The following is a 14,872-nucleotide window of genomic DNA, read 5'->3' on the forward strand; positions in this document are numbered from 1 at the left end:
ATCCTCTCCGTTGGCTATTGCGTCGCAGTTCCTGGAGGCTTGATCATGCGGCAATTAAGGTAGTCTCGTGGCATCTTTATTTGGACAATGCTGCATGGGGAATCTCAGACAATCGTTCCTCACCATCTACAACAGATTCTACGTAGTATAAGATAAATGTAACATGGCCTATTGTTATTGGACTAGGTTTGAGGCGTAAAGAAAGCGGACAAAGCAAAGAGAAACAAAATAAAAAAGCCCCGCATGTACCGAATCCATGTACAATGGCATCATTCCGGTCGTAGAAACTACCATCTCTTAGGACATTTCATGCCATCATTAATCTCCATGGCAGGCTGCAGAATATTCTCCCCGTACCTACCCCTTTCTGAGGATGAGCACTTGGTGATGGAACTACTATCATAGCACTATTTTCATGGCAGACAATAATTAATCCCTTCACTGAGTCTCAGGAGACTGAGGAGAGCAGTCTTCAATAGTGTTGTACTTGGCACTTGTAGATCCGACTAACCTTGCTCGAGTCTAGCGCCAAGATCAAGTCAGGGACGATCTGTCAAGGATGAAGACTCTTAGAATCTTCTCAATCTTGGATTCTACCGTTTCTACCAAGTATCTATCTACTTCATTCTGAGGCAATCCTCATCCGTTTCACGGAAGGAGCCATTTCGTAATTGATACCGTCATAATTGCTACCTCGATCATACCTTACTTGGGCTTTTCTGTCGAGGCACCTCAGATAGGTATACTCCGTAGAACAGACACTAGGCTCAAAGAGGACAGCTTTCCCCAGACCGGAAGAAGCCTGGACTGCAGACAGAGGTGGGTCTCAAGAAATGACGCACGGAAGGGAAAATTTTTTTTTTTGCTCTTTTCTATTTTTCTCCTCTGTTACCCACTTCCTCTGGTCCAATTAATTCCCCCTGAGGGGGAGCAAATTTTCTGCAACTCCAACCGGCAAAACTGCGCTTTTCCTTTACCAGTCGTCATTCCAACTTGACAAAACGGACAGTCACTGGTGGTTCTCGCCGAGTGACCACTGACCAGTACCAGCAACCGGATCCCCTTACCGGCGAATGGCCGGTCCATCCAACTCAAACCAAACGCTCCAGCCTGACAAGATGAAACAGGCAATTGCCTTCCCCGGATTTTCCACCCCCATACCATATGGGCTGGCACCACCAGCAATCAGCATCCCGTGATATCTCCCCGTGATCTCACCAGCAGAATATGTATTATTATTTAGTGCGTTCTAAGGGTTTGGATACCCCTTGTGGCAGCCGGTCTCCCTTTTCCCCTAGGTTTAAATCCTCCTGCTCTATTTTGAGGTAGTCTCCGGAGTACTGTAACTGTTTGGGGACTCGGGCTTGGTCAAACTCCAACTGACTACAGCAGAACAACTATACTTTCTGCTCTCTGCAGTCGGAGATTACCTTCCCAACAAAATTGCCCCGTTACTCTCCACTGATCCATTTGCGACGAGTGTAGCACCAGCATGCACATCAGCATCCAGTGTCACAGTTGTACGAAACTGCATACACATCCCCAATATGCGGCATTTCTTTTCTCCTTGCATCATCCTGCGGAGTTGGAGTCGTCAAGTCGTTATTAATATTAGCTAAAGCCTGAAGATCAGAAGGACTAGAATCCTGCAGCCGGCGTAATCTTAAGTAACAGAATGCCCCGGTCTGGGGCCGGCTTGGGGGTTCTAACCGCTCCGGTTTCTAGCGACTGGTTAATCTCCCGCCTCAAAGTCAGTTTGTCACTCAAATCAGCTGAAGCGGAGTGGGAATGTGACTATGGTGGTCTCGATAAATCCCTCTGTTTCATCCTAGATCACGTCATGGCGACTTGTCCATTAGGTTTGCGTGATTTATGCAACGTCTCCTGTCGTTAGGGTTCGGGTAACCCGCATCTACTCTGTGCTAGGCTTTCATACTAGGACTCGCACTAGTAGGACTACGCTCACCAGCAATCAAGTAGAGAAGAAATCAACGATGGGTATCAATTATTGCGTGAGACATAAGCCAGGAAGAGTAGCAATCACCGATATGACCCCGCAAGTCTATATATAAAGCAAGATTCCACAGCCAATCGCAGAAGTCATCCAATAAACAGGAACATTCATCACTCCCGTGGAAATATAGCCAGTCAAAACGAAATCAAATACAGAATCCCCCCTCACATCGTCTGATAGACCCTGAAACTTCGAAACTCCCAATAAGCCTGCGAGAAATTCTGCGGATTGCGAGCGACAAACTCCTCACATGTTGCCGGACAATCGTACAAGTCCTTGTAGTCTTCTTGTTGGGCGCCCATCTCGCCGCACAGATCAATGTTGACGATGATGCTCTGGTTGCTGAAGTGAGACGGGATGTCACAGTGCGTGCTGGGAAAGTCAGCCAGAGCCGTCCCCCAAGAGGACGGGTCGGGTCTGCGCTCCGTATTCGAGATATCGTCCGGGATGGAGTCGCGAAGGAAAGCCCAGACTCGGATTCCTGCTTCTCGGAGTTCGACCGCGTATACCTGCAACGGGTCAGTGTTTTGATGCTTGAGAGGCAGAGGACGGGAGCCATACACCACCGCCATTCTCGTTGAACTCCTCGCCATACGTCGCCGGGCGACCCTGGACCGCACAGCCCGCGTTCCCGTGCGCATCGTCGCAGGTTGAGTACTGCGCGCTGCCCAGCTGCTTCCGTCTTCCCTTGACGCTGCAGCCTTTATCGGTGTGCAGGGTGACTACGTTGCCTTCCGTAGCTCTGTTTGTTGTTTCGAGGACGTCGATTTCCCCGTGGAGCGGCCAGTTGTATGTGTCCGCTAGCCACAGGGCGGGCCAGGTTCCGCAGCCGTAAGGCGTGTGGATGATGTCGAAGATGAATAGTCCCGTGTCGTAGCCTTTTTTGGACTCGAGTCGGACGGACTTTCTGCCTCGAGGCGCGTAGCTGGTTGTGTTGTCGACTCTGATGCTCACAGAGGAATTTGTAGATTCTATCAAGCTGAGGGATTCTGCTTGTTCGCGATCGACATACCTGTAGATTGTAAGCGCGATCTCAACGCAAGATGGTCTAAGGTTGTTTACTTACTCAACGAATCCATCGGTAGGGTCCTCGTCTGTGAAGTGCCAGAAATGATCAAAGAAGGAGGATGGGTGGTACTCATCCACCAGGGAATAGTCAAGAGGTAAGTAATCTGGATATCGAGTATCCCTCGTTCCTAGGACAGCGCCTACTATGATTCCAGCTAGAGCTGCAACCACTGCAACAGGGACGAGGATCTTGACTGCACGGGGCCATCCCCTGGGGTTGCAGCATGAATGCTCAGCTGGACTGTCGTCCTTGCAAGGTTTATTTGGCTGAATCTCATGGGACGTTGGATTTCTCTCGACCTTGTACAATGCCTCTCCTTGGTAGAAACCGCTTGTGTCGGCCATGGTTGCTAATTTCTGATGTTGATGTTTTATGAGACTTGCGAGTATGAAGCAGATGCAGCACACTGCAGTCTGTCAATGAAGAACATCTTGACAAATCGACGCCATCATGAATCACAGCTGAGATGATTTGAGAAGTTCCCCGGATCCTTCGAGATGCTCAGCCACAGATCAACTTAACTATGAAGAGTGGTTCAGGCAGAAACATTGTGAGAACCATCAGATAACGCTACTGATCTACTAAGCATGAGCAAAACAGCTTCAATAACTCTTGTCATATAATATGGCCAAACGGGTATATCGTCCCTTGAGTGAGAGAGCAAGTAGGATGACCCTTTCGCTCGGCTCACGTATTCCATGACTTATTTTGGACAAGTGATGGTAAACATTGCTAAAGATTTAGCTCGCAATTCCTCCAAATTGCCATGGTTTTGACCCAGTGGTTTAAATAGCATGAGCCATGATAATCGACTAAATATCGTCATTATTGCGACCTCATAACATGGTGTTGTTTTCCCCTTGACACCTTCGAGCCTGAGGCCATCATCATATTCTGCCACTTTACACCGCTCTGATAACCTCGTTGGATCGAATCTCTCCGCTCCGTAGCTAAATTTACTTGCGACAATGCTTTGATTAACAACCAGACTTTACAACTGGAATATTGACAAAAAAGACAAAATTACTGCAATCTGAGAGCTGCTCATTTGATCAGCAAGATCTGTGTTGACTCAGCGCACGATCTTCGTCCGACGCGCAACGCGCCTTTTGAGCGCCACCCATCGAACTTCTCCCATACTATTGCAGAAGCGATCGCTTCTACAATTGAAAATGCCAAAATATAAGTATCTCTTCCCTATAATGTGAAAATCCAAGCTGACCTCCGCTGTACTCTTCTGTAGGTCTTCTTTCCCGTCGCAACATATCACAGGTTCGGATGCGATTGCGCATCCGCAAGCAATCGTCTATTAATACGGACCTGAGTCTCAGCTACAGTGGTTCTAACGGTGGATTCTGTATACAGGTGACTACTGCGATGTATATCTCACGCACGACTCGATGAGCGTGCGTAAGGCACACAATTCGGGTCGGAATCATTTGAGGAACGTGGTGGAATACTATCAACGTATGCACAAGTCCTATCCCCAACCACAGTCTGTCGCTGATGGTTCTGACAATTGGTACAGAGATCGGACAGGAAAAGGCACAATCCGTCATTGACTCGATCACGTCTTCATATGCCGCCGAGGGCCAAGCTGTCCCTAACCCTGCAATGGCTCCCCCAGGCGCCTTTCCCCCACCATTCGGATTTCCTGGTACGCGAACATTACCCCTACTCATCGACAATCCTCTTCTCTTTGTGTGGAAAACATCTTACCAATATCTCTGGCTTAGGTCGCCCCGGTCAACTCCCTCCTCCTCCATTCGGCATTCCTCCCCCCGGAGCTCCCAATGGAATTCCCCCAGGCATGCCCATTCGTACGTCCACAACCTCCATATCCCAGTTCTATACTTCCACTCTAATACTGACACTCCCAACAGCACCACCCGGCGGTAGAGGCCTCCCCTTCCCGCCTCCCTTCCCCCCACCAGCAGGCGGCGCCCCAGGAGGTTTTCCTCCACCCCCTCTCGCCAACATGCCCCCTGGTCAGGGATTTCCCCCTGTCCCGCCGCCTGGCGGGTTCCCGCCTAATTTCCAGATTCCCCCTCCCGGTGCTGGGGGATTCCCCCCTGTGCCTCCCCCGGGCCAGCCCGGTTTCAGTCCCAGCCCAGGACCCGGTATGTCTGGTCCCCCGGCGCCTCCGGGGATGAACTCCTCCAGTCTCCCGGGCCCTCCTCCTGGACTAGGTGAAAGGCGATGATTGAGTTCGGGCTAATCATTGCGTTGTATTACTTGTGATATTACTCGGGCATTTCTTGTCGGTAGATCTTCTCTACGAATTCTTCTTTTTGTTCTACTTGAGCGTGGTTTAACAGGATGTTATACGAATGCATTTAGTGACAATGATTAATCATACTGCAATATAACCATTGCCACACGCATCTAGGTTCAAATGTCGAACTGAGGATCATCTGGGGCTAGATCATTCCAACCTGAGTTCACACTAATATTCAGTTAGGGTAACCACAGACGTATTCTATAATAATGAGCATGTTGGAATACCATGCGTGTCTCACGCAAGTTCTAGCAATATGATTCCTGTCCATACATGGAACCGCGATATGATACACCACCGGACAATGCAGAGCACAAACGACTCTAGGTCCCCAAAATACTTGGGAAAAGTCCACAAACCCAGGTCCCGATATCCAAATCCAATGCTTCAGAACGCCAGCTGTAATCGCAAAGGGAAAAAAAGAGAACATCCAGTAAGGATATAGTAAAATCAATAGAGGTTGAAAAAAAAAAGGATTTTGGAGTATATCACAATGAAGCAAAAGGAAAGGAGGTAGAAAGGGTGGATGAGCAACGAAAGGGTCAAAAGGAAAATATCAGAGTTCAGAGGACAGGACGATTGGTCAGTCCATCCCCACGCTTATGCCATAACTTCATTTCCAGCAAGGCTCAGAGAAGAATAGTCAGTGGGTTCCTCTAATGGTCATACCCGGCCCCTCTTTGCCACGGACTTGCGTTGTGCTGAGCGCGGTAGGGAATTGGCGATGGTGAACGTCCATAACTAGGCGGCCCTCGTCCATCGCTGGGGAATAGAGGTACCGAAGGATCAACTGGAGAAACTGGGGCTTGCCGGTGCGGCGTCGTATCATGAGATGCGAGGAGATTCTGACGTCCAATGCTGGCTCCGTTGCCGCTTGAGAAAGAACCATTGTCATCGTCGAAGGGACTCGACTTGTACGACGTGTCCTTGACATCACCACGTGCAGTGGCACCTAGCGCATCCAACTCCGTAGTCAATTGGCTCTGCGACTTGATAAAGGAGCCGCGGTCGTCTCTCATGGGCTGGTAACGGGTATCGGGATTTTTCGATACAATGGCGTAGATGGATGCGATAAGCACCAGAATCAATAGAATCAGCGAGAAAACCGCGTTATAAACGAAGAAGATAACGCCCATGACACCAGTCACGATTCCTGGTTGATTGAATACCTCCGAGAAAAACAGCAAAAAGATAGCATTGACAAAGTTGATGGCGGCAATAGTAATGTTGTAGATGTTCGTCTTTTTGTCCATCCAAGGCCGCAGAACGCTGACGGCAATGAGCATGGCGGCCTCGATGATGACCAGGGCGACGGTCTGTACAACAGGAGCGGGCTGACCAAGACCAATGAACATGCCCTTGACAAGAAGATACACCAGGAACGGCACCACGAAGTAGTAGGCAGTCGCACGGTATTGCACGTACAAAAATCCCCACTTGTTCAAGCATGTGGGATCAGAGTAGAGGATGTAGGCTGGGTTCTTGTGCATGACAACCGACCGCTTGGCCAGGAGGATCACTTTGAAAGCAGCCCAGCCCAGAGCACCGAGCACTGACAGAAACATGATAACCGCCAGTACCATCTCAGCGGCGGAGTCATGCTGGGTAAATTCCCAGAGACACAGCACGCACATCTGGGGAAAACCAATCAGGGTCAGTCGGAACAAGATGCCTCGTGCCACGACTTTCCAGCCATTCCGGAAATCAGAGAACTTGTCACTCTTCATCCTTCCATTCTTGGCGAGGATCTCACACCCGGCTTTGAAGAGAGCGACAATGACCATCACTATGAAGACGAAGAAGACAAAGAAGATCAAACCTGTAAGGAAGATATTGGTCTGTTCAATGCCTGCTACGAAACCGACACGGTCAATGCCGCGCACGACGACGGTTGAGGAAGTAGCCGCGTCGTTGGCGGCAGTAGATCTTTTCACGATTTCGTTGACGCCCCTTTTCACCAGGTTCGTTGTAGCTTCAAGAGAACGTTTTCGGCGTTTCAAGACTTCGACGGAAGTGGTAGACAACTCGGAAAGAAGGGTTGAAGGCGTTCCACCGGTTGATCGTTGATACCAAGTACAAAGGGTCTCCAGGAACCCAACGTGGATGATACCCATACTCCATTGGAAATTCTGCGTCCATGCTTCGACGATTGGCGGCATTGAAACCGAGATCATGCCGAACATAGCCTGCGACTGCATGAAGCTGAAAAGAGAGAGCGCATTGGCTGCGACATGAGCGGCCGTATTTGAGTGACCGAGACCAGAGGTTATTGCGGAAGCAGCAAGACCCAACCCGGAGATGATGGCTGTTGACCAACCGACGCCTTTCTGGTAAACCGTCTTGCCGTTCGACAGACTAGCTTCAATGCAAGTGATACTCTTGCCAGTGTCTGTTGAGTTGATATAGATCCGGACCTTGGCATCAAGATCAGGAACCGTGTATGCGATGCCTAATGGTATGGTTAGCGAGATTACACCATTTTCAGACAGCAGTCAGTGTAGGCATCCTCACCAGGGATCTGTTTAGCCACATCCTCTGACACGACGACATTGGCGCTGGGGACATCGATGGGACCAGCGTTCATTGGGCAAAGACCCGCCAGATTCATTTCGCAAGGGTCCAGCTCTTTCCTGAGTGCTTCATATCCATAGGCAGTGAGAACAAGCTCAGCGGTAACCTTACCGGAGATCGCAGCGACTCCATCAAAGGCAAAGGCTAATGTTCGATTGTTGGGCGTGAAGGTGACACTGAAGAAGGTTGCTGTAAAGTTCGAACTGTCTTGACACAGGTTCAGGGCATTGGACTCGATGAGCTTAGTCGCAGCCACAAGCGGTGTTGTGAGAAAAGCGACGAACAAACTGATGATTAGCGATATTAACCGCATGGTGGTAGGGCCCTGTCGAGCTGTGTTTTCGCACTGGACAGCGGGGAAGAAGTTCGTGGATAGAGGCAAGAATAGATCACAGTCGAAAGGCTGGAATGATCACTGTCGAATGGGAGGTGGTACTCCAGAGTACCAGGTGTGGACCGGCCGGATGCGGAAATGTGGTATCGACCAAAGGTTGTATTGCAATGATGTGGAAGCTAGGGTAACGAGCAGTAGAATCCAGATAAGAGTGTCGATTCAAGCTTGTTCGAGTAAGATCGGGTTGTATTGCGGCTTGTTGTTCAATAAGTCATTGAAAGGACCGTAGATCAATATCCAGCGCAAGTCTTCTAGGCCAGGTAAACGAGAGAAATGGTCGCACGAATCAATACGGCGACGAAGCGATCGGTAACGAATTCCAGGAAAGAGTGACGAATGTCACAGCGTATATAAAAGAGTGTCGAGAGCGATATTGAAGTCGTTGGATGACAATTGAAGCGAGCGGGACGGCGACACACAGTGTATAGCCTAAGAGGGTAAGACAACCAAGGGGACGGGGTTTCCCTGAGATATGATGACCGTCGTTCTCTGTCCGTCTCTTTCTGTTTTCTCTCTCAAGACGCTCCGATTTGGACCAGTAGTCGAGAAGCGGTAAGGAGAGATACCAAAGAAAGAAAATAAAGAACGAAGGTGGTAGAAGAGATAAAAAAACTGGCACCCTTTCACTCTTGACCTCTCCAGAAACACAAGAAAACGGGGGGGTGGATGGGACGGGAAGGTCTTGGTCGCAGAGGGAGACGACAGGAATGCCGATGAAACACCCTCGACAGCTGAGTCAGCACGGAGGGTTGCGTTGTGAGGTGGACCAATTACAGGCGATCACTGCATTCCTTAATTAGGTAAGGTCACAGACTGAGTATCAGGCAGCTGTCTCTGGGTCGAGTGGATTTGCTGCAGTTTCAATTCGAGACAGATTTTTAAAGGTAGGTAACAAGTAACAAAGGACAGGAAATAATCTGTAGTACACTTATGCAGGGAGGGAACTAGGCTTTACAATATGCCGAAGATTCTTCAGCATGACAAGTCTACATGCGCAGGATGATGGATGACCTTATCAGCCATCGAATTTCTTGCTGAAACTGCTGTAATGCTCGAATCATGCTCTGCAAGGTGTCTCGCAAAAGTTCCCTTGGTGGACAACCACCCAGTCACCCAAGCACCGGAGCAGATCAACCGTGCTGAGCCTCTGTGTGTCCCAATAATGCACGCGCGTCTCTCAGGGGCGCCATATTTGCTGGACCGGAGCACCAGATCATTGGTTATAATTTTAATCCATTTCAAATTTGCCTTTGCGTCGGCGGCAACAGGAACGCAATATCCTTTGTACTACGTACTTAAAACTCTTCCATCTTGGTGAAGTTTTTTCGATCCGTTCTTTTCCTTTTTCTGGAATAATGGTAAACCTCCGAAAAGGACAAATGGAGCAGTATCGTCATTCGTGAAGGCTGGGAATATCCTAGATGGTACCAAGGACCCCACGGATTGCGAGATTACATCCATCCAGCGTTCCAAAGGCACCAGTGGATCTGTGCCATTGTTCCGTTGAAAGTCGATATGCTCATCGTTACTCGCCTCGGCGATTCAGCGTCTGTCCATTGCATTACTGTATGTTCTTAGCAATCACCCAGCCACATCCAGGGTCTAGATATCATTTGAGACTGGTTCAGAACTTAGGCCAAGTGTTGACATGATGTGGACTATGGACTTCCTCAGTTTTGATCGTGATACGGGTCTTTTGCTGGTTCTCTTTCAACCTTGGATCATTATTTCAAGCGGATGCTATTAATAACCCCGCCATTCACTCAAACTTTAATGCAATCATGCAAACTGTCGTTTAAGCTCAAGCCTGAGATTATATCAGTGATTGATTATCATGATGACAAAATACATATTTCTTTGGACATCAACATTATTATTTGAATGCCCTTTCTCAAACAAGAACACTACTAGATCATTGACGTAAAGTCTAACCAGAACTGAATCGTCCTCCTTGTGAATCTGGTTAGCGCCTATGTCTAGACTAGGTTCTGCACAGCCTCCAAAAGACTCCTTGGCGCATTTAACAATGGTTTGGTGCAGATGTTAGGATGGTCAGTTCTAGTCTAGGGAGTATCTAGAGATAGATGATTTCCAGTTTCATTTGACAACAATGATCTGGAGGACAATGACACGATACTACTTCAGCTCAAGGCCTCAAGCATCATGGTCCGGTGACAGTCGCACATTGCCGTCCCTGATCTACATCAGAGGCTTGAGGTTGGAGCCGATCCTCCCACTGGAATGCGCGCCATGACGTTGATCCTCACCGATCTTCGCGGTTCGCACTTGTACTCGTCATGCGATGACAACTTCAACAATCCATGACATTAGGAAGGAAATCAAGGAACAGTCCTTCGTACTTCAACCCTTATGGACTCAAGTCTCGAGGACAAAGAAATCGCAAATGCAGTTTCAGGACATTGAAACTCCAAGACCTGAACAATAATATCAAGTCACAGGCAGCAGGAATTGCTATTTTTAGTCGTCTCATGCTCAATCCAAACTTCGTAATAGAAATTGCAAAGACAGATACCTCTCGTGGTTCTCTTCATTATGGCTCTCAGTACGGAGTACGTTTAATCTTCTTGCATCTAGCCGAGACTGAGATCAATACATAATGCGTCGCCAAGTACTCGGCTACAAGGGAAAGCCCAGCACTCTTCACCTTGGATCCAAGGCAGCAAAATTAATCAGTTGGATGTATCTTGGCTCTCAAGGTCACATCACTCCTATAGTGCACAGGCCCCGTTAAAATGACAGTGTTGGCGGCGAGAGTTGCATGCGCTCTTATGCCTTCATTGGGAACTGTGAGGCTTCAGCAATATTAGGAAGTACTACAGCTTGAGATATACAGCTCTTCCTGTGATCCTTAAAGTACCGACTAGCCAAATCTCAGCTTCGGAATCAGCACCATGACTACTGAAGTCAATAGAGAATCTCTACCTGAGAGAAACCAGTCGAGTCCAGAGGACCAATGTCCCCTAATTCTTCACAATTCATCCCTTGGGCTTGTGTCTGCCTCGCATGGGACTCACAAAGACATTGACCCTCTCCCAAGCGCAATCCAGATCACGAATCTACCTAGTTACAGCAAGACAAAATGCGCCTAGATCGGTAGAAAACAACCTTGAAGCTAAAAGTAGGATGAGAGCACGACAAAGTGGGCAAGATGCTCCCTATGAGGTCTTTTGCTCATTCGCTTAGTCCAAGCATGAGCGAGCTCAGGTCTTTATTCCGATGTATGCTGTCAACGTCAGCATGCTTCGCTGGAACAAGTGCAATACATCCATGGCTATGTCATTGATTGGGGAGTTCATATCTGTAGGTGGATGTCGAAAAAGAGAGTCGTGCGATATCATATAAGATCGACCTCATCGAAGATACGGTTATTGTATCACAATGAAGTAGACATAGGTCTACCCGAACTGAAACCTCATGTACCTTGGAAGTTGAATGTGGTCCATTATCTGTACATTAAATTGATGCCTTATGAAAGTGGCATATAAGGCTGCTGACACATCCGACAAGAACAGTTATCAGTGCCTATCAGCACGTGACGTGGAGTTTTTGCAGTGGGTCGACCCCAAGAAAAAAAAAAGGACGAAAAATAGAAGGAATTGTCAGTTCACAGCTTAGACTTTTCTTAACCAGACCACTTTCGCACTCCAGACACAGCTCGTCTCTTTTACGATACGAGGCAGTCGAGATGCCGGGCCCTGTGGATACAGCGAAGTCGATTACGAAAAAGCGCAAGAGAAAGCACGGTGGAAGTGCTCGTGCAACAACTGAGACCGACGATGCGACTACTCAGTCAACCATTGAAAATGGAGCTGTGACCGATTCTCCTGAGAAGGGGAAGGATATTAAGAAGACCGGGAAGACTGGACAAGATAAATCCACTAAGAAGCGCAAGGTCAGCCACGCATCTAGCGACGAAGAGAATGAGAGCGAGGAAGAACACGTCGCTCCTGCTCAAGTCGACGGTGACAGCGACAACAACGAAGAGGATGACGAGGACCAGTCGGAAGCTGAGAATGGAAACACCGGGGATAAGGAGAATTCTGAGTCCACAGATCTTCCTTCGGCGGACGCTCTTCGTCTCCCAACGGTAGAGGGCGAGCCTCAGAAGTTCACAGAGCTGGGTTTATCGGAGAAGACATTGAAGGCCATCAATGATATGGGCTTTGACACTATGACCGAGATCCAAAGACGAACGATTCCTCCACTTCTCGCCGGTCGGGATGTTCTTGGTGCCGCAAAGACCGGTTCAGGGAAAACGTTGTCCTTTTTAATTCCTGCTCTCGAGATGCTGAGCGCGTTACGGTTCAAGCCTAGAAACGGTAAGAATATTCTTCCTTCTTATGTGAGAGCGGCTTACTGACTAGTCATCGTCATTTCATGCAGGTACTGGTGTCATTGTCGTCTCCCCAACACGTGAGCTTGCCCTTCAGATCTTCGGTGTGGCTAGAGAATTATGTCAATACCAGTAAGTGACCTACAGCACCGACTTTAGTAGTCGGCAGTTGCTGACTTGTGGTCGTAGCTCTCAAACATTCGGTATAGTCATTGGAGGTGCGAATCGGAGAGCTGAGGCGGAGAAGCTCATGAAGGGTGTCAACCTCCTCATTGCAACCCCGGGACGTCTGCTGGATCATCTGCAGAACACTCAAGGTTTTATCTTCAAGAATCTGAAGACACTCGTCATTGATGAGGCGGATCGGATTCTGGAAGTGGGTTTCGAAGATGAAATGCGCCAGATCGTCAAGATCCTGCCATCCGAAGAGAGACAGACGATGCTGTTCTCTGCCACCCAGACCACAAAGGTCGAGGACCTGGCGCGTATCTCCCTTCGACCCGGTCCTCTCTATATCAACGTCGACCATCGAAAGGAACACAGTACGGTCGAAGGCTTGGAACAAGGCTACGTCATTTGTGAAGCGGATAAGCGTTTCCTGCTTCTCTTCTCTTTCCTGAAGCGCAACCTCAAGAAGAAGATTATTGTCTTCTTCTCAAGTTGCAACTGCGTCAAGTACCACGCCGAACTTCTGAACTACATTGATCTGCCGGTGCTTGAGCTGCACGGCAAGCAGAAGCAGCAGAAGCGTACCAACACCTTCTTCGAATTTTGCAACGCCAAGCAGGGTACCCTGATTTGCACTGACGTGGCTGCTAGAGGTTTGGATGTGAGTCACTTCTCCACAACTTTTTCTCTGTCTGCTTTATGCTAATCATCGTTTCAGATCCCCGCTGTGGACTGGATTATTCAGTTTGACCCTCCGGATGACCCGAGAGACTACATTCACCGCGTCGGTCGTACCGCCCGTGGTGCCAATGCCAAGGGTCGCAGTTTGATGTTCCTGCAGCCGTCCGAAGTCGGATTTTTGAAGCATCTGAAGGAAGCACGCGTGCCCGTGGTCGAGTTCGAATTCCCGGCGAGCAAGATCGTCAACGTTCAATCTCAGCTCGAGAAGCTCATTGACCAGAACTACTATCTAAACAAGGTGCGTTTCGCTATCGAGCCCGTGACGCCAGTAAGTAGGCGAACAACATGCTGACATGACTCCAATCTAGTCCGCCAAAGAAGGTTACCGCTCCTACCTCCAGGCATATGCCTCCCATTCCCTTCGCTCTGTCTTCGATGTACACAAGCTCGATCTTGTCAAGGTCGCCAAGGGCTTCGGCTTCTCCACCCCACCACGCATTGACATCCAGCTGGGAGCTAGTCTGAGCCGCGACAAAAAGCAGCAACAGCAGGGGCGGCGCAGTTACGGCAGCCAGCCGCACAGCAAAGGATTGAAATTCAAGCGGAAGCATGAAGACTAATACACTATTACGTGGTCATAGAGCGTATGTGGAAAGCCTAAAAGCAATCATGTTAGATCATTGTGAATATTGGCGTCAAGTCTCTTAGGAGTGCAGGAGTTTATACATATTTGTAGATATATAATTTGTCTACATACTCTAGTCGCCTTATGTTCCTTCCTTGAAAGATCTCTAGTAACCAAGTCTATTCGTAGTACCAGTGGAACTACTGGCTCGAAATGGACTAAGCTGGCTACGTATAACTCAGCAAGGATCACAAGCATTAGTTCACGGTCCTCTTCCTCAAGTTGACCCTATCAGATACACACGGCTTCTGGATCTAAGCCTACAACGAGAGCATAACAAGCAAGCCGAGAGATGAAGCATACGTTCGAACGTCAGGCGAATTCTCGGAGTCACAAAGCCGATGCTAGATAACTATATCTCTATAAATGGCATCGATCCCTTGATGCAAGGTGACCCATGTAAGGTACAGTCTTGCACCAGGATTCCCCTATGCAAGTATACACCACTGACCCATCCGGCCTTTGCTTATTCTGTTCCTCTCATCGGAAGTGTAGAAAGAGTACAGGGAACCAAGGGAATGCAAGATTGACTGTACGGAGTACCACGGTACTTTCAGGCACAAGAGGTAAACATCCTGGCGAACGATTCCAAAGCGATTGGATGTGACTGGTAACTCTCCCCCGGTCATCCAATTCAAAATTGCTTATTCTCTAAACT

The 14,872-nt window shown here is 48.7% G+C and overlaps 4 protein-coding genes across 4 annotated transcripts; 2 read left to right on the forward strand and 2 right to left on the reverse strand.

Moving 5' to 3' along the window:
* Nucleotides 1-2,178: 2,178 nt before the first annotated feature.
* On the reverse strand, nt 2,179-3,427 carry Aspvir_007111 (glycoside hydrolase family 16 protein; the record flags this gene model as incomplete). Its single annotated transcript, XM_043270296.1, has 3 exons — nt 2,179-2,523; nt 2,576-3,026; nt 3,081-3,427. The coding sequence occupies 3 exons, from the start codon at nt 3,425-3,427 to the stop codon at nt 2,179-2,181; spliced, it is 1,143 nt and encodes a 380-aa protein (XP_043126231.1).
* Nucleotides 3,428-4,483: 1,056 nt separating this feature from the next.
* On the forward strand, nt 4,484-5,286 carry Aspvir_007112 (putative U1 snRNP complex component Yhc1; the record flags this gene model as incomplete). The annotated part of the gene is made up of 4 exons (XM_043270297.1): nt 4,484-4,550; nt 4,612-4,740; nt 4,820-4,903; nt 4,967-5,286. 4 exons carry the CDS (start codon nt 4,484-4,486, stop codon nt 5,284-5,286), a joined length of 600 nt encoding a protein of 199 aa, XP_043126232.1.
* A 731-nt stretch (nt 5,287-6,017) lies between these two features.
* Nucleotides 6,018-8,245, reverse strand: Aspvir_007113 (transient receptor potential ion channel family protein; the record flags this gene model as incomplete). The annotated part of the gene is made up of 2 exons (XM_043270298.1): nt 6,018-7,810; nt 7,873-8,245. 2 exons carry the CDS (start codon nt 8,243-8,245, stop codon nt 6,018-6,020), a joined length of 2,166 nt encoding a protein of 721 aa, XP_043126233.1.
* Nucleotides 8,246-12,032: 3,787 nt separating this feature from the next.
* Nucleotides 12,033-14,149, forward strand: has1 (ATP-dependent RNA helicase HAS1; the record flags this gene model as incomplete). Its single annotated transcript, XM_043270299.1, has 5 exons — nt 12,033-12,666; nt 12,731-12,812; nt 12,870-13,509; nt 13,567-13,827; nt 13,898-14,149. 5 exons carry the CDS (start codon nt 12,033-12,035, stop codon nt 14,147-14,149), a joined length of 1,869 nt encoding a protein of 622 aa, XP_043126234.1.
* Nucleotides 14,150-14,872: the final 723 nt, after the last annotated feature.

Source organism: Aspergillus viridinutans (assembly GCF_018404265.1).
Source record: "Aspergillus viridinutans IFM 47045 DNA, scaffold_5, whole genome shotgun sequence".
NCBI lineage: Eukaryota > Fungi > Ascomycota > Eurotiomycetes > Eurotiales > Aspergillaceae > Aspergillus > Aspergillus viridinutans.